General features: G+C 47.6%; 2 protein-coding genes across 2 annotated transcripts; both read left to right on the top strand.

Moving 5' to 3' along the window:
* Positions 1-324: 324 nt before the first annotated feature.
* On the top strand, positions 325-6,778 carry LOC142570374 (uncharacterized). Its single transcript, XM_075678763.1, has 3 exons — positions 325-705; positions 4,486-4,700; positions 6,554-6,778. Exons 1-3 carry the CDS (start codon positions 633-635, stop codon positions 6,776-6,778), a joined length of 513 nt encoding a protein of 170 aa, XP_075534878.1. The 5' UTR covers positions 325-632.
* A 3,810-nt stretch (positions 6,779-10,588) lies between these two features.
* On the top strand, positions 10,589-18,138 carry LOC142570908 (uncharacterized). The gene is made up of 2 exons (XM_075679208.1): positions 10,589-10,872; positions 17,776-18,138. The coding sequence occupies exons 1-2, from the start codon at positions 10,755-10,757 to the stop codon at positions 18,033-18,035; spliced, it is 378 nt and encodes a 125-aa protein (XP_075535323.1). The 5' UTR covers positions 10,589-10,754; the 3' UTR covers positions 18,036-18,138.
* Positions 18,139-19,765: the final 1,627 nt, after the last annotated feature.

Genomic DNA, 19,765 nt, shown 5'->3' with positions numbered 1-19,765 from the left:
AAATAGTACCATGCAGTAGACATGTAAAAATACGTTTTACATGTAGAAATTTAGAAAAAATTCTTTGAATGCAACGGCCGGAATAATGCGAAAACTGCAAACTTGCATCTTAAATACATCGGGGCCAGAAATTTCTATCTTGCTACAAGCTGCATCTGTCGCGTTGATGCCGCTTTCAGACATATCGCCGATTCTGCCCGATTCTGTCTGTTTCTTTGCGCACAACCTCTTTCACGCCAACTTGGATGACTAGTTATGGGCCACATATTGTTATGTGCCCCTCTTTATTTACAAAAAAAGTTCTTTCAGTTTTATTTGGTGCGCAGCGGAATCGAACCCAAAGTATTTTATGCAAAAATGTAAAATTCCCAGAAAATGACAAAAAGAAACCCGTTCTCGCACCGTCTTGAGGCCGCAACAACAACATCGTCATCGTGCATCTTACAAGCCTAAATTGTGCAGCTACCTGTATACCTATCCTCCAGACGAAGAAGAAGGAAACAAAATCTGGCGCTCGGTGGTTGAAAGAATTTTCGCTGCCCAACATTGCCCTGTGCTCGTTCCGCGTCGTCGGAGAGCGTTTCGACAGCCTCGTCGCCTGCAGAAAGAACAAGCTCGGCTCCCACTTCGAAATGGCGAAGCGCATCCTGCTCCTCCCGCTGGTGTGCCTCCTGCTGCAACAGGCTCACGGCTGGGAGAACACGCGTAAGCATGCACACCGTCAATGCAGCAGCGCTTCAAGGTATATTGCAGCACTATAGGCACCAAATTTAAGCGTATCATACAGAAAAATTCTAACGCCACTTTGTGAGGCATATTTTTTGCCGCAATAAGTTACTAGCACGGATAGTAAGCGCAATAACATATTCACCGAGAATCACGATACTCCCTAATGCGAAATTTGAGCGTAGCACTGTAAGTCTTTTCATTTCGCGATATATTGGCTGGCGCGGAGAATCTGTCGTGCGGCACGTTGCAAACGGATCCAAGTGTGGCACGACTGCCTCGCTAATTAGAAGATCGCGAGAGGCAGCGCGTGGGTGAAGCGTGGGCACGATTCACAGCAGCCGACGCAGCCAGACCTCTGCTCATGCAGCGCTTTGTTTTTGTTTCCGTATGTCTGACGCACGCCACTCTGGCGCCATCTCGTAGTCATCGCCTCCGCAGAGCCCGTCTTGCGAGGCATTGCTCATTTCTTCTCAAGCTTTCGCCATGCCCTCCTCCTCCGCTTTCCACCTCATGGTTCCGCTGCGCCCTTCTCCTCCACTTTGCTCCTCGCGCTCGATCTCTTCGCTATCTCCGTCTTCCATCCCCTGCTGCACTCCGTGTTCGCTCTTTCATCCTTCGCTGTGCTCGTTCGCTCGGTTACGAGGGCTGCCACGCTCGCCGCAGGAACGGGCGCCTAAGAACTGCGCTCTAAACACTTTGCACACAAGGTTGGCGGGTATCATTTAACTGTTTGATGAACAATCAGTCACAGAAATGGAGAGAAAATATGCAGACACCCTCGAGGAGTATAGTCAAATAAGCGAATACAGCTTTCTGAATCCGTCGAAGTATCTGTTGAAGTCGTTGTCGCCACGTTTCTTCTCGTTGCTCGGTGATCATGGCGGCCTCCCGTTGACAACAAACAACGCGTTGGTTTTCCAACTTCTGTTCTTTTCCTGCAATGTTCATCGCAGCAGCATGTTGGGCCACCTATTCGCCGGCGGCCCTTTTCCATTAGCATACCGGCAGCGCATCCCCCTTCATCCTATTATGTTACTTGGTCCAGAACCACTCTTTGACACCAACGCAGTCATAGGTTTTTTGAAAGATGTTGGGTTGCATGTTATTAGCGCCACACGTTCGTAGCGCCTCCTCTCTTCAGAGGATGCCGCTGTGATAACTATTTTGAATAGCACATGCCTCTAGGCCCTTGTGTTTCAAGGGCCCTGGCGAGGCAGTAGTGCTCTAAGCAATTTAACATCTCGCACATTTTATATAATGCATCATTCTTTCTTAATTCATTTTAGTGATCGTAGTACACGTCATTAATCATTGCCATAATTTTATTACGTGTACATTTTATGCAATTTACACCAACTCTTTTAGGCCTCTCTACAGCCACGTCACTATAAATTCACAGAACCCATCAGACCACTGCATATTCATTACCACTAGCACGGCGCTCTTTGGCCATACCTGGCCCTTGCGCCACTAAACCTCAAACGTCATCATCATATTCGCCGGCCCACAAAGACATCTGGCATGACGTCATCGCCTATCCGACCGACCAGCGAAGTCCGGAGACAGTGGCGGCTTTCGCCCTGCCCCGGTTAGCTACATTTTGTCCACTACGATCTGCCTTGGTGTCAGACTTCTCCTCCTTACGGCGCTATCCTCTCCTCATTCTATCGTTGGAGAAATTGCAGCCGCCGACCGGGAAACGGGGGAAGGAGCGAAATAAAGCTATTCGCTTTAAAAACGGAAAATGAAATCCAATTTGCGTCTCACAGGATTCAACGCTCTCTGTGACCCGCTGGCAATACGTACTAGTGAAGTACAGGGGGAGGAACGGGAGATGCGCTCTTACCGAAGGCGGCCACCTGTAGCTGTGTTGCCCCAGCTCTTCGCGTGTATAAGGCAGCCACGAGTTCCTTAAGTAGGTTACAAACTAGTATCCTAAATAGGGGTGTGCGAATAGTATTCTTTTATGACCGAATACGAATCTAATTGTGCCAAAAACGAATCAAATCGAATACTCTTTGAATAATTTTCGCATAATGAACAGCATTTTCCTCCATTAAATGAAACGGCTTACATCCCAGTATTCGCTACATCAGAAAGTTTCTGTCATCGCACTACGCATTATGAAGTATATGCTTTATTTAAACTTCGAATGGAGCATTATCAACAAATAAGCAGTATTACCGAGAGCCTGCGTCGCCGTGCATTATCAAAATGCGCTTTTAGAAAAGAGTCTTGCGAGGTCGTGTGCATCTGTGCCTAACTCGGAGACTAAAACCCAAATGCACGTGTGGGCAGAGTGGGAAAAGCACGTTTTAGGGTTGGAGTGGTCGCCACAGATGGCGCTACCATAATGTTGCAATTGAGCTTTAATGGCAAGAGAACACACAGTTGCAACATAATACCCATTTCCGAAAGTCATGTCTGAGTGAAATTTGAGTGTGAATTATTGCGGTTTAGCGGGAAATGTCCAACACCCTTATAGGCGCAGCGTGCTCTACGTAACTTTCACATAACACCTTTCACCAATGTCACGTATAGGAAATCGAGACTGAAAGGCCGAAGAACCTAAATAACTGTCACGCCCGTAGCCACGGAGAACCGATGCCTTTGCTTCCTCCCTGCCCATACAGAAGCCCATGAGTACACTGTCGTGTCAGCGTGAGCGTGGGTCACGTTTTATGAAGGCGCGATCCCATTCGCTGTAAGTGCCCCATGGACTCGCTCTTCTGTAGCAAACCAGCGGCGAGTAATGGCGTAGAAATTTCCCTCCAGTGGGTGGGGGGGGGAGAGGGAGTGCGGGGTGGAGAAACCTGCATGGTGTGCTCCCCCCTTCCTTTTCGTCTACGCCTCTGGCGGTGAGGACGTGAAAGAAGAAACAGCGAGGCGCGCGACTGTCGCATGGCGTAATTTAAATACGATACCTCTCTCCCTTGAACAGCTATTGCGGGCTGGCTGACACAACTTGGGGTTGCCTTTCCTGTTTCTCCACAGTTTCTAGAGCGCAGCCTTTAGGCGCCCGTTCCTGCGGCGAGCGTTGGTGTCGCTCGCAACCGAGCGAACGAACACAGCGAAGTTAAAGCCCCTCCACACACGTTTGAAAGCGGCGGTGGCGCGTGGATGCAGAGTCTTTAAGCGAAGTATGAAAGCGAACGCGGAGCGCAGCGGAAGATGAAAGACGGTGACAGCAAAGAAAGCACGAAGAGGAAAGCGGAGGAGAAGGGTGCAGCAGAAAAATGAGGTAGAAAGCGGAATAGGAGGTCCGTACACCGCGCAAGACCTGCTTTGCGGCGACGATGGCTACGAGGCGGCGCCAGACTAGCGCGCGTCGTCTGTATGGAAACAAAGCGCTGCATGAGCGGAAGTCTGTCTGCGGCGGCTGCTATAGATCGCGCCCACGCTTCACCCACGCGCCGCCACTTGCGATCTCCCGATTAGCGAGGCAATTTGCGCTACATTTCGCTCCGTTTGCAACGTGCCGCACGAGATAGATTGTCCGTGCCAGCAAATATATCGATAAACGAAAGCGCGTATAGAGTGCTGCACCCAAATTTCGCATTAAGGAGTGTCGTAATCGTCGGCGAATTTTCTCTCTCCCCTTAAGGTCAGCACATTTAAAATATGAATTTATTCTGAAATCGCTAAGGCGCTCATATGCACTATACCGCCAGTGTGCGGGAAGGACTGCACGTATAGTCCATAAACGCACTCCGTGTGGATCGGGACCTAACTGCACACCCACACCGCGGCACGCAGACCTGTTCGGCGACGTGTGCTGGCCGAACGGTTCGAGCGTGCTTTGGCTTCACCGCGGCGAGCTGCCGTCGGCCGTGGTGGGCCTGCGGTACCCGCTCGAGACAGCGCACAACTGCAGCTTCGCCGTGGCCAGCGACAGCGGCGCGCTCATCGTGGTCGTCCGGCTGCTCGACCTGCGCCGAGGTCTCAACGGCACCTGCCTGGATCACGTCGCGGTGCGTGCGCTTTGGTGAAGAGGGGTGGCGGACTCGCGCTCGAGTAACCTGCCGCACGTGCGCCTTTATACGAGAAATTCCACGCGTGGCCATCGCCACAACTCTCACCCAATACACATGCATCACCCTACTTTTTTTTTTTTACACCGTTGGTGCTGGTTTGTTCCATGGCTAACACCGTCACCCTTGAGACTAAAGAAACCATATTCTATACGACAGCGAGCTCAAGCTGCGCCAGCAATGAGAGATGCCGCATTTGGAAACTAATTTTGACCAGCTGCTGAGCACGGAACTATCTGACACGAGAATTTCACGTGTCGATAGCTGTTAAAAATTTTTCTATGCAGTTTTTGTACCTTCTGTCGCAGCTATATACCACCATTCTTACTTGCTACCAAAAGGACGGCGAAAAAAATTATCGTCAAAGAATAGGCCATATATATCCCACAAGAAATAGCATGTTAGCGATGGGTCAGACCAAGCATCCTTAATAAACACAAAATGAGTTGGAATGTTTAGTGTATGACCAGTGGCTCGTACCAAGTAAACCGCGATGACGCTCTGGTAACGTGTGTCACAATCCCGTTCTTTCGCGTTGTACGGGAGCGAGACATTTAGTGCATTTAGGTATGTGTTTATGCACGAGACGGAACGTCTCGGTTTCGTTTGTCTTGGTTAAGAAAAAGCCCACTTGTAGAAGTTCGCGTGTGGTACACTATGCTACGTTGTTATAACGGATGATAGCTAAACGGTCGGTCGGTGCATGGTGTCAGGCTTTCTCATAATGAAACACCCACCGTTCCGCCGCGGAATCAGTGTACTGCAAATAGGGTTGCCACATTTGCCAAAAAAAAAGATACTAAGAAGAGGAGGAGGGGAAGGGGACGCGTGTGTTTTGCTGAAAAGTAGTGTAAGCAAAAGCGAAACAAAATGAAGAAGGAAATAAAATGTCGAATTTGCGATAGGCCGAGTGCTACATTTGCATGCTTGAATTAAATTTATCGAACGGCTTAGTTATATAATATTTTGTTCTCTTGGCGATCACGTGGCCCCGGGTTGTCGGGGCCAAGATCGAGAACGTACAGTGGGCGCCTGCTTCGCTCATGTAGCCCGTCATGGTATAGTGCTAGATGATGTCATAAGCGCCTGCATCGGGAGATCGTCCAGAAGACGTATTTGAAGTAAAGGATGCGCTTGGACTTACAGGAGGAAGGGGAATCGTTACAGCGACGCTATCTCATCGGTGCGCGTGCATCACTGGTCTGACGTTCCTCGTCCCCATGCTGCACTACTTTTCATCCCAATTCAACACGTATGTGTCTGCGGACGACCTAGCATGGAGCGTAGAATAGGGTGGGAGAACCGTTCGTAGTCGTCTCTCTAAGCGCCGCGGCATTCAATAGTGCAACAGCCGAATGCGAGTACGTATCGCAAGCTAGCTGGGGCGCACCGTCAAATCGTGCCACGTCTTCGAATATATAGCTCATGCCGCTGTCTACGAGCCGATCGGGCTACACTAGCCGATCAGAGAAGACGCGACCCCTTTGAAGTCAGCTATATGGACGAATGAAACAGCAGTATCCGAACGAAGGAAGCCTCAGCCTGGAACCAACGTTTCTACAAGGGGACTTTCTTCTTTGTCTGAATGTCCCCTGACGAAGCCGTCCCCTTGGCTACCGTGACTGAGGCTTCCCTCGTTCACTCGCTGGCCCGTTGGCCACGCACTTCGTCTTCATCCTGCGCAACCATTTGTCCATAGATGACGATGTTCGGCGGTGTCTAAATATGTAACGCTTCCCCGCATCCCGCTCTTGCGAGCTAACTCCTTCGGGTGGTGGGGGGCACGCTCGCAGCTGGAGGAAGGACCGGGCGGCCGCCCCCTGATCTTCGACGGTCCCCGGTGCTGGGCGAAGCAGGGAGACGTGATGCACGCCCTGGCGCGCGGGGTCGTGCACGTGCGCCTCAGCGTGACGCCGCCGGTCGAGCGCGTCTACAGGGGACTCAACATCGCGTTCACCACCCACTTTCACGGCGAGTGCGCGCACCACACGCGCTTCCCGTACAACGTGGTTGCGTGAGCGCGGCAAAAAAACGGACCAGGCCGCGCGCCCACGTCGGGCCAAGCTCTAAGGTGGCGCTTATGCTGACACGTCGGGCTGAGCGAGTTCTTCTATACGTCGTGGCCGACTCAGTTCGCACTCGCTGGGCAACTTGATCAGTCTGACCCGTTGACCGAGTCCGCCTCATTGGACACCCAATTAGAATGTTAGAAGAAACAAAAAAAAAAGGTTTAAAAGAATTAAGATAAATTTAAAAAGACACGCGCGAAATAAAAAGAGAAGAAAGAGCACAAGTCGGCTCGCATAAGGCGCGTAAACAACTGCGCGTGACGACACTTAGATTTACGGACGCAACTTGTGCACAATTATGGGCACGCAGCGAAGCTGTAGAATCGGTTTTTGTTCGGCGTGTTCGTTGCCACTCCCTGCTGAAGAGCGGCGCGTGTCCGCGGCAATGCGACGAGTATTTGCCGTGAATCCGCGATGCAAAATTCACACACGACACGGAATCGATCTCCCTCTTGTACCAAATTTGTTGAAGTATTGGTGAGGCAAGTGTGCGCGCAAATGGGATGTTTGGCGAACACGCGGAACGTTTATGATGCATGTGCGGGAACCTGGCTCTGTAGCAGCACATGCCACGCGGCGACGAAATTGTCGCGGTGTCACACTTTTTCCCGTCAGCATTGCAGCTCTATCGTTGCCTATACGAAGACACCGGGCACCTATACCGCTTGAAATGCACGTTGAAGAGATCCGAATATTGCAGATTTCGAGCACGATCGGAATCTTTCCTTTTAATGGATTCTTAATTTGATCCAGGAACCGCATGTTAAAAAATTGCGGATAACTTGATTGGGCCGAATATCAAGCTTAGCGCGATTGCTAGGACCTGTCCAATACAAACGTCCATGCGTATTGCGAATTCATTGGGATGTCTTTAAGCGCCCGCTGTTTGCTAATGAGCGAACCGAATCGTAGCCAGATAATGATATGCGTGCAACCTCCGTTCCGAGTGAAACTGCGTTCGCTTGTGCGAGTGTTATTGGCGCTGGATAGGAAGACGGTAAGCTCAACGAGTACGCGGAGAAGTGAGTGTGGTGCATGATAACTTGTACTGACATATGAAGGGATGCCTTGATCTTATGCTCCAGGCAAACGCGCAATGTAAGCCTGGTTGCCCCTGTACAACCCGCAAATTCTGCGTCAATAATAACGGGCCACATGTCTGGTATTTTTTTCGTTTTAACTGGAAATAAGAGCTTCGTGAAAGGGCAGGCTTAACCAACCGACCATTACAGGTGCATCATGCCATGTGTACTCAAAGCGTCCCGTTGTTACCGTTGATGTGTTCACACATATTCTGGTTACATTTCACCTTTCGCTTAATCGCGTGCTTCGCAATTGTGTGTATGCATAGGCATATCTTTACGTACAAACTGTAATATATGTACTGCGCTAGATATTTTGCTATTTATTTCTCTTTTCCTGGTTAAGCTTGTATATCATGTCTAATGCAGAAAGACATCTGCATTAAATCAATATTTAAAGCCATTACCCCCCTCCCCCCCCCACCTTGATATTCGTGTTCAATCCACATATTGTAATGTTTGAACAACACTAATAAATATCGATTACTATTTGCTACAGTACGTAATGTTGTAGCTATGGGCGTTGCTTGGAACAAGAGGGAAATACCAAGTCAGACTAGAGTGACACATTATACACGCTTGGAATACCAGTTACGCTAAGCCCTCGTTATAACGAAATTGATTTAGTGAAATATCACTTCATTCGATGTCTTTTGGAGTTCCCACCTCAGCGCATGCATTTTAGCGCTGAAAATTTGAAGTTCAGTGGCGCCAGATAGCCGCTTAGTCCAACCTGAAAAGTGGGAAATTCGCACAAGAGCGCGCGGTGCCACATATGCGGTGACCTTTTGCGTTTCTTCGTGTAAACTCGGACAGGCAAGCGGCTCCGATAACATCACTCCACCACGTGGTGGTAGCTCATTAGGCCTAGCTGTATCACGCTATGATGACAGACAGGCGAGGAAGCTGCATGCTCACGGACGTCAGCAGAACTTCTTTGCGGCCATGTCCCCACTGCCGATCGAATGCTCACCTGTTTCAGTATTTTTTGCGAGCTCCCGCTTCTAATGCACACGTACCGGCTTTTTCACAGCATCTGCGCTCTTGACAATATACTGCTCACAACGAAGTACATTTTCGCCCCCGGTGATTTCGCTGTAACAATGTTTTACTGTACATTGATCCTACCGTGAACGGACGCTTCGGTAACCGCGGAATAAGCGGAGAAAAAAAAATGACATGGGTAGAAACTTCGCCTTGAAGTTCTCATGTGAGCTTCCTATGGCTATATAGATTTTGGCAACGTATGCTCAGGGTCTATATTGTATATGTTATATCCCTAAAGATTGACTGCGTTACGTTCGAATGTAAGCAGAGAGTCTAAACTTTGGGTAACTTTTCTTGCATTAAAACGGCTTACACAGTACGGTAATATACTTGAACCTAATTACGTTTCAATCACGTCACCGGCTTCACCACTGGGGGGAGAAATTCAGAGAGGGAAGTCTTGCATTAATTTTCTATGTTGATAATAAACGATTTTCCGCATAACAAATTGAAATGGATCTTTGAAAAGACATCTTAGCAGTACAAACTGTCCTATATGATGTTTCCATTTAGCGCTGCGTCCCTTTGAAGCCGCTGCTACATCATTGATGAAGTGGGCCGTCTTTTTGACGAAATAGGTTTCGATTTGTTGTGTTATAGCGTGCCGCTGCCAGGCCCGAGGCCGTAGTTTCGATTCGCGGCCACCGCGGTTGCGCTCCTGCGGGGCAGGGATGCAATAAGAATGCGCGTGCACGCATCGTAATTTAGGGGAACATTAAAGAACTCTAGCAGGTCAAAATTAACCCGGAATTGGGTTAATTTCGGTGGCGTCCTGGTAACGGTGGCGTCCTGGTAACGCACTTTTACAGCTCACGATTTAATTTTAATTTTTGTGACAAGTTCATCGAAGAACCGGCCTTTTTAAGCACATAGGGAAGGCGTCCAGCGAGCTGTCTCAGACCACTGCGTGGTCTTGTTGGTGCAGCAGGGAGACACGTGACCGCTCCCTGTCTCGGACCATTGTTCCATAGCGAGACGGGCACGAGGGACGTGACGGCAGCACATCATCGACTTTTCCGTCTCGGCAGTGTACTTGCTAACCTACAGCTTCGTGTGTGCTCACTGCGGCTGTGACAATCGCAAACCTTGCGACTACGCACACGCTATCCTTGTTCAGCCGGCTGAACCCGCAGTGGTGGCACGAACCTATTGACAGAGGTTTGTTCTAAGCTATATAGGTGGCGCATATTATTAGCGCAGCCTACAGCCTATGTAGGTATACGATGAGGGACACACACCACGGTGGTCCCGGTAGCTACGGCGTTCGGCTGCCGAGCACGAGGTTACAGGTTCGATTCCCGACTGCGACGCCCTCATTTCGATAAGGGAAGAACGCAAAAGATGCTCGCGCATCTAGATTTATGTGCACGTTATAAAGAACAGCAATTTGGAACTCTCCACTATACAAGACGTCCCTCACATAGGTCGAGTGTAGAGTTACCGGATAAGGTTACCTTTAGGGAGCCCCACTAAAAGGAGCCTATACAGTAACTCTAGTCCAGTGTTGCAGCAGGGTCGGTAAAAGCTGTCTCCTCCGATATAAACGATAACGGAGAAGACAGAAAGCAGGGCGAGTCAGTCGATAGACGCGCGTTGGTTACCGCTTTTGCCCCAGAGAGACGCTGTCTTCCACTTGTTGTTGTTGTGCTGTAGGTCGCGCCACCTATATAACCTCGTGTGCGCAAGACGCGTGACAGCGCGCGCATCTCGCTCAAGAGAGCGGCCGCGCAGCCTGCCCTTGTCGCGTGTGAACGGCGCACGCGGTTGATGCAGGCAATCTGTGCGACTCGGAAGAGATGTTCCGCTGTGCCACGGGTGGAGATGTGTGCATCCCGCGGCGGCTGACCTGCAACGGCATCAACAACTGCGGCGACGACAGCGATGAGCCCAGGCACCTGAGCAGCGAGCACTGCCGTCAGTATATATGCGATATATATCCTTTCATGTTGTTAATCGGTGAAACGAAAAAATCGCGTAGGGGAGTTGCAGCTCACCTTCGCCTTTTCAACTGGAAAACATGAAGGGATGGGCGATACTTGCACGACGTGTTACAGTGTGGAACAAGATAATGAAAAAAGAAAAAGAAAAGAGAAGAAACTCCAAATGAATAACCTTTAATTGATTATTTCACGGCGCATATTGAAATTGCTATTTTGAAGTCGGTTAGTCCTCAAGGCGTGTGTGTCTATTTAGCTAGGATCCTGAGGCCCCCCTACCGCTGTTCGCTTGGCAAGCGAACAGCGGTATATATGGGTACATCCCCTTTCGTATCTTTCTCAGACCCGAAAACTGCTCAGGGACATCGCAGCTTTTCAAGACGCTTCTTCTTACCGACTGGCATGTTACGAACGGGAAAAACTCGTTTTGTGTGTTTGTGTGCGTGTTAAATACCTCGGTTAGATGTGGAACTAACTAGCCTGGTCCCATACCTTGTATGCGGAAGGCAGCATCTCCATGCACAGTGTAGAAAGTAACCGTCACCTCCCTCATATTTCCTGTTGTAAAAAAAAAAAACACTCTTCTTTGTTTAAACATAGAAATAAATGCGCAACGTTGTGTGATACAGGTTGGCGTGTTGACGCTATGCATCCCGTGTTTTCGGGTCAGCTCGTGGTATCCGGACGTGCACTTGATGGGTGCTCTTCGTCGTCCCCGACGACACAACTGTCTCGCTCAAACTGGTGCAAATTTTCACGAACTGAGCTAGCGACAAGAGTTTGCTTAAACCACTTTCGCAGAGTTCCGCATGCGTCCTACTTTATATCAGGGATGAATATTTTACGTAATCGCTTCCGAGTTTGCTTCTAAAAATGATTGAAGGGCAGTGTTCATTACAATGTACAGGCGATCGCACGGGGTATATAGCTATGCGGGTAGCTATATGTTCTATACACTTAACAATCTACTTCACCAAGACAGCTTGTTGGTTGAATGAAGCCGAGCGGCTTGTTGACTCTCTCGGTGCTGGTACCATCGCGTGTCACTCGGCGCTATGGAATTCGGTGCGGTGAAAACTAGCACCGAAACTGTCTCCTCCAGACCGCGCCGCTCTTCCTAGCCATTGTATACGCATGGCGGCGCGTGCTGTGGTACCCGCTCCTCATTAACCTAATGCAAGCAGACCGGGACGTCCCAGCTTGGACGACATGCGTCCTGCTTTCACGGTCGCGGCCACCGCAGTCCATACACGGTCTGCATTTCGTTCCCTTATTCCGTCCCGCCACGCGTGCCAAATCGGAACATACATGTCTTGACGCCAGTAAGATGTATGCGTTCAGCGGCATCTGAAGCATACGCACGGTCACTTAACGCTATAGGGCATACCAAGTGGCAACAAGCATATACGCTTGTTGCCACTTGGTACTGCTACTACTACACTTGGTACTGGTACTTGGTACTGTGATTAGTCTACTGCGACTAATCAACTACTATAGTAGTTGATTAGTCGCAGTAGACTAGCTTCACTAAGCAAAACTTCCCAGGGGATTTGCGGGGAAATTAGAACTGTCAGACATCTGAGCAAAGGAAATGTCCCCCGGGGAGCGAACGTTTTGTGCGTAGATTAATCGAAGGCAGAATTTCGAAGATAAGGCCTAACACACAGGGAAATTCTCATTATATTAATCACGGGGTCTTACGTGCCAAAACCACTATCTGATTATGAGGAACGCCGTGGTGAGGGTGTCGGGAATAATTTTCACCACCTCGGTTTCTTTAAAGTGCACCTAAATCTAAGTACACCGGTGTTTTCGCGTTTCGTCCCCATCGAGAATCCGGCCACCCCGGCCGGGGTTTGATACCGCGACTTCGTGCTTGGAAGGTCAATACCACAGCAACTAAGCAACCACGGCGCGGGTCTCATTACACCAAATCCTCAGCTTTTAGCTCGGTAATGCCCAGCGTATCATATATTTTAAAGCTCATCTTGATACCTAAAAATTCTGATTGAAGCGCGGGCACCTTAACGAATAACCTGTAATAGCATTTTCGATAAGCTGGAGCAAGATTTAAGTTGTTGATAGTTCAGCAAGACTTCACTAATTAATTATTCACTATCTAATTAAATTATAGGTCAAGTAATATTTCATTGTTTTGTGTACAAGTATATTCTCACTGAATAAATTACTCTTCCTTAATGTGGAGCTCTGGAAATTACAGGGTTAAACTAAAATCAAGCGTATTTATAATGCAATGATTCAATCTCTCTCGGCTTTGTCATTGAATATACTGGTGTTTTCTTTTTCTGCTAAAGGACCCAGCAATTTTTTTTTGTTGTAGTAAGATTATCTTGTGTCTTGTGCATACGTGTTTTGATAATTCGTGATTTTCAACTTGTGGCTCACAATTAGGCGGTGATGACTTACTGTTGTGTGTTGAGCATCGCTGTTTTAGAGTGTTGTGGACACCTCTATCGAAAAACAGTCATAAGCACCACATCCAATAATACCGTGTAAAATCCGCTATGTTCTCCTACGTCATATGGATCATGTGCCATATGATTATATGAACGTGTGGACACATCCCATACGAAAAAGTCCGTATGTTTACATATTTTGTGAAGTATATGTCTCATATATTATATTGGTGATGCCCGGAATGATATGTGGGACAGTTCCCCATATCCCCGTATGTCCATATAATCATGAGGGACATGCCCAATATGATATCAATATGGGAACATACGGTCTTTTATATGGGATCTCATATGTTCATGCGGTATTAATGAACATGCGACATATGGGCCTTTAGTGGGGGGGGGGGGGAATATTGGAAGTATTGAATGCTAACCGTATATCGCACATTAACTATTCGTATTCTAAAGTGAACTATTCGGCATTTCCGAATGTTAAAAGCTGACCAAGCACTTCAAAACCACCAACTGTTGAAGTTTAGTTAGCGTTCGGCGTCTGCGAAACGAAGTGTCGTACATTATTAGAAGAGAAACAACTACAAAAGCTTTTAGAAGCAATTCAGAAACAAAAATGGTCATGTGAGCTTTGTTTAGTGTTTCGCAACGGAAACCTACATGGCAGCTTGTGGTTTTTGCTTGTAGTCTGTCATTCAGTCTTTTTGACAGTCTAGTCATGTCGCAGGTATATTTATTACGCAGCAACCAGCGATGTTTTACATTTAATGGGCCTATTTACACGTGTCTACGGCACACACGTCATTCGGCAGCTTCCTCGACTTCTTCTTTTTTCACAACGTCAGACCTATTTTCGGTAACCACACAGTGTTTTTGGAAAGCTATTCATTCAGCAGCTATCCATTCTTTTCTTGGCAACCAGGCTCTAAAAATGTTGAGAAGTCATTCGTGCAGATTTTCAAATGACGGTAGCGATCTTGCGTAGGCGCGGGCGCGGTACATAGCACAGGCGCGGTACCTAATTACACCGGCATAAATATTCTTGCTGTAATTATATGCGTCTCAGTTTGACTATTAGATTTGATATTTGGTGCTTACTATTCGATCTGGACTCAAGGAATTTGATATTCACCAGCCTCTAGTTTTTTAGATAGGGGTGTCCACAAGACCTCTAAAACAGCGATGCTCAACACACACTGGAAAGTTATCCTTGCTTAATCGTGAGCTGCAAATTGAAAACCGACAATAAATGACATCGAAAAACGATGTGTCCTCAAATAATATATAGAACGTACATGCCCCATATTATAATACGGGGTGATCATTTTTAAGTTTTACGGAAGTTTAAAAAAATCTACTGTGGCAGATAGCATGATTATTGTCCTTGAGCTGGATTACTCGAAGAGACGGACATTACTAGCACGAGAAATCGAAAAACGTATTCAACTATTTAACAGAAATGCACTAGTAACTTCTTACCTAATTACTTTACGTCACATATTATAATTTGTGAATTGTAGCCGGTGAATTTGCCGGATGTGTCCACTTGGAATGAATTTCCAGAATGACACCAGTTTCGAGATATTATTTCTCAAAGTGTGGGCCAAAATAGGCGTTTCAGTCACTTTTGTGCTTCAATGCACGAAAGAAGCGTTTTGTTAAAAGAGCAAGTGGAACAACGGTGCATTGTTACAGCGCGTTTGATGGCGCATATTTCCAAGCTGGTATCATTCTGGAAATAACTTCCAAGTGGATAGGCCTTGCAAACTCACCGGCTACAACTTGCTAACTGCGATATGTGCGGTAATATAAATAATTAATAAGTTCATTAGTAAAGTTTGTTATTTAGTCGAGTATGTGTTTCGATTTTTCGTGCAAGTAGTGTCCTCCTCTGTGACCAATCCAGCTAAAGGACTATAAATTTATGTCATCTACAACGGACGGGCGATTTTTTTTTTTAATTCCGTAAATCTTTAAAAAATGATCGCCCCTTATATAACGTACGGGTTCTTATATTGGATCGCTATATGTACATTTGAGACTACTGGATCTGGGGCATATGGGGTTTTTCGATTTGGAATACAAAGTGTTTTGGTGAATAGTTTGCTGTGTTTTCTTTTGTTGCTTAGCCGAGAAGCTTCATGCTGTTTTGTACACGCACATGCATGTTTTAAGTTTTCATTTCAAACCGTGTACGGAAGGTATGGGGTCAAAAACTTAGTTGCCTGTGAAGCAATGCCATGCTACCCCTTCCCCCAATTTTGTTTCTTGTTTCCCGGACGTAATAAACAAGGAATGTTAAATAAAGAAAAACGAACTGAAATGTCACCCTGCTCAGCAGCTGAGAGGGGCAGGCGCAGGCGAGGGTTCCCAAGGTCGGCTTGGCGACGTCGAGAAGGCATCGGTGGCAGCCTGCCACGGGTGCGGTTAACAGCCGGCCCCTTGGCACGTGATGAGAGGTCGAAGGCATAGAGCACGAACGCAATATTATCGCGTCAAGTCAGAGGTAGAGACAGGAGTTTGAATGCGCCAAAACCGGAATCCGCCGCACAGTACTTGAGTATGAATATAAAACGAAACTCGGAACCATATCGGCCTGTCACATCTCGAGCTCCTTCACTTCTCGAGCATGAAAAGCGTACGTGCCTGACTGCTTCTCAGATACACCCCCTTAGTTTTTGCTCGTTATTATTTAATACAACTTTCACAGTCGAGTCAAGTTGTCGTTTGTCAAAACGAAAGAACCGTCGAACTGCTTTGAGCGTGTATACCGATAACTCGGGTCCACCCCTGGTGCTGCACCGCTGCCACATTCTAACTTGCACTGAGCACGTTCGCGCAGCCCTGCGCCTTCCGCTGGACGGTTCGCGCGTGTAGCCGGGCCCACCGGTGTCGCTCTTCTTCAAGCCTGTGGCACAGGAGGTTAGCACGAAGAAGTAGGGGTCAAATCGTCTTGTCGGGCTAATAGTCAATCGTATATACTCACGTAAATGATACAGCGGGTCACGCAGTTCTCTCGTCGGCAAGGACTGAGCCTATCGTCCGTGTAACGCAATGCGGGTGTGGAGTGGTAGCGCTGCAATCGGGTGTGGAGCCGGCTGTGCCTGCAGCCACATCGTGGCGGCACTGTCTCTGTTGTCTCGTTGTTATTTCTGTTGTCTCTGTTGTCACTGTCTCTGGTGTCTCTGTTGTCTCTGTTGTCTCGTTGGAGCATGTTTTATTAGAATGTGAAGACGTCTACCCAGCGGTCGATTTAGACACCACTGGCCTCCTTGAAGCCCTTGGGTTAAGAGGGAGCAGTGGTAAAGCAAACATGTCCGCAATAGACATTAGTAAGAGGCGACTGGAGGATTGGTGGAAGAAAAGTAGGGAAACGACAGAAGACGGAGACGTATAAAAGCACAGTTCGCAATAGGGGATCAGCAAATTTGGGCGTGGTAGTTCATAGTGTTTTTTTTCTTTTTTCATTGTTTAACCTAGGTAGGATATTAGGCAGTATAGTAGCAAGAGCTTGGTGGCGCAACCCACCGCCCCGTTCCAAAGGGGACGCTCATAATATCCATCCATCCATCCATCCATCCATCCATCCATCGTTTCGACGCTCTTTGCTCATGCGACCTCGACCTGCCCAAAGGTAAAGTTCGCTCGCGAATTCCTGAGCTAACTATCCCGGATCTTGAAGCGATTCCCGAGCTAACGCGGAGATTCCGCCATGCAGGCCTGCTTAAGCGAACAGTAAGGTGTAGCAGGTCCTGAAGCAGTGTAGAAGGTGGTACAGTTTTCACCGTTTACCGATAGCGCGACACGACTACTTATGCAGTTCTCCATTCGTTTTACGCGGTGCAGGCATCGTGAAGAGCGAGTGAATACTTAAACTCGCGAGGAGAGGTAGCACATGCAGGCCACGTGCAAGATTTGTCGGGCTCGTTCCACGCGAGTGTGGAGTTGGCACTGAACTACAGCGGAATATATATATATATATATATATATATATATATATATATATATATATATATATATATATATATATATATATATATATATATATATATATATATATATATATATATAGTGATGTAGAATGCGAGCTTAAGACGTAGGTCTGAAGCGAGTCCTTGCAAACGCGGTCGTGTTGTACTGCATCTCCCCTACTCTGACAAGACTTGCTAACGCAGGATGCGTGTGAGCTGCGCTAGAACCTAATTAGCATAGTTTATAGTGACGCCATAGTAAAAAAATCGGGACGTCTTCTAATAATTAGGGACTTTTTTAACCCCCCTCCCCAAAAGAAAGTGGCGTCATCGCCATAATTAAACTCGAACTCACCCAGCCTTATCACCACCATAATCACATGACGCGACAGTGACGTCGCCGAGCCCGATGACTGCGCGTTTTGTACCACTACTCCAGGCGCGCCACAGACAAAGCCTTGTTTGCCATCTCCCTCGCAGACGTAGGCCCGGAGAACATCTGGGGCCCCATCGTGTTCTGCACCATCCTGGTTGTCTTCTCCGGGATCGTCGTCTACGTCATCGTGCTCGACATATGCATGGCGCGCGTTTCCTTCGGCACGAGCTCGACCAGCAGCACCAGCGGCGACACCAGCACGGACAGCGGCGACAGCGGCAGCGGTGACACCTCGCTCACGCCGTTGCCGGAGGGCGACCAAGCCGCGCTCTTGCACAACGCGGAGATCGAGGTGCAGGCGTGAGGCGCAGGCACTCGGGTTTCGGGCGAGCGCGCAGAGCCCGGCGGACTATACGTCTGCGACGTCCGAGAGGCCCAAGGTTGCAGCGCGCGTCAAAATTGCGAGAACGTCCTTACTAAATCATACGCCGAGTGGTTCGATGGAAATTAAAGTTGATTAGCTTTTATTTTTTCCTTGCGTGGTTTGGAATTTCGCTGTTTAGGTACTCTTGGCGCAGTGAATGCGACGGATGTTATACGGTGCGCTATACAGTCGCGATTGGTTGGTGTCGAGGTGCTGGCGAATGTATTTAATTAAGCGAACGGTTTGATACACGTTGACATACTATATACACGATGCGAACATGGACGTGACTGTTCCAAGGCGATGGGAAGTCCAGGAAACCTAAGTCCAGGAAGAAGTCAACCTCTACAGCAGTAAAAGGAAGCATAAGCTGCAGGTAATATGCATTCATGCGAATGGAAGGCGGAAGAAAAAAAAGCAGTACAAAGGCGATTATATAAAGATAATAATAAAATGCATACGAAGGTAATGATTAGGGAGCCAGTGCATAAGAAAAATGTTAAGGACAACAAATGTGAAAGCACAACAAAAGACTATTCAGTGTTTCATTAAAAAAAGGTATGTTATTTTGTACACCAGAAGAAAGCGCACAGACGCCGCACATGGGATAACAAAAGGCAGTACGAGAAAGGTAATGATTACAGTGCCAATGCACAATAAAATGTAAGGACCAATAAACGGAAAAGCCCAACAATAGACTACGTAATGTTTGATTCAAATCTTCCATAGGTCATGGTGGTGTTACACATTTCTGACGATATGCATGAATCTTTAGTGGTCAAAAGGCACTATTGTTTTTAATAGAGAAAGAAAGAACTTGTTGCTGCAAGAAATTCTTACGAGTGGGGAAGGCGGGCGGTTCCATTGAAGGATGGCTCTCGGAAAGGAATGTGCTACTAAAGGCTGACGTATTGCATTTGCACTCTCGTATCTTGTGTTCATGATCTCGGCGTGACGATATGTAGTCAGGTTGGTAAATGTATACGTCACGGGGAACATGAGTATTGGAATCATATATACTGTGTAGCAGCTTCGGTCCGTAACGTCGCTCTTCGGTGCTCTAGAGATTCCCATTCCAGTCTCACCTTAGCTTTTGTTGCACTAAACTGCGTGTGACATGATACGCATTTTTAGTGCAACGAAAGCTAATGCATATCAAGTGCACTGTATATTGCTGTCCCAGGAGTGTACTTTTTCGAGTCTTTCTTTGTTGGTTACAGATGAAGGGTCTCACACAGAGCACGCATACTCTAGCGCAGAGCTAACACGTGATTTGTATAGTACATGCCCCGAGTTTGCCGAGGAAATGCACGTGTATTTTGATGCAAAAATCTCCCGACTCTTGGCGAAAACGGCGTACAGCGCGAAGGACAAGGACCGCGAGAGACGACAAAACAGCGCACTGTTTTTACCATGAATTACCAATTAGACCAAGCAACCACCCTTGTCCCCAAACTCTGACAAGCTTTACTTGCGGTATAATCCACATGCCGATTCTATGATAAAGAGGGGCTAAAGTAAACGCCTAAGTATTTGCATTCAAGGACCATTTTAACCGTATAACTGTTCATTGTGTACTCAAATGTACCAGGGTTCCCTTTCATAGATAACTTGTTTGCTGGAAATAGTGTTCGAATCCTGCCGTCGTGCAATTTAACAATGTAAGGAAT

This window comes from Dermacentor variabilis, chromosome 2, assembly GCF_050947875.1.
Source record: "Dermacentor variabilis isolate Ectoservices chromosome 2, ASM5094787v1, whole genome shotgun sequence".
Classification (NCBI taxonomy): domain Eukaryota; kingdom Metazoa; phylum Arthropoda; class Arachnida; order Ixodida; family Ixodidae; genus Dermacentor; species Dermacentor variabilis.
The sequence above is the reverse complement of the archived record's forward strand: the minus strand, read 5'-3'. Positions and strand labels throughout refer to the sequence as shown.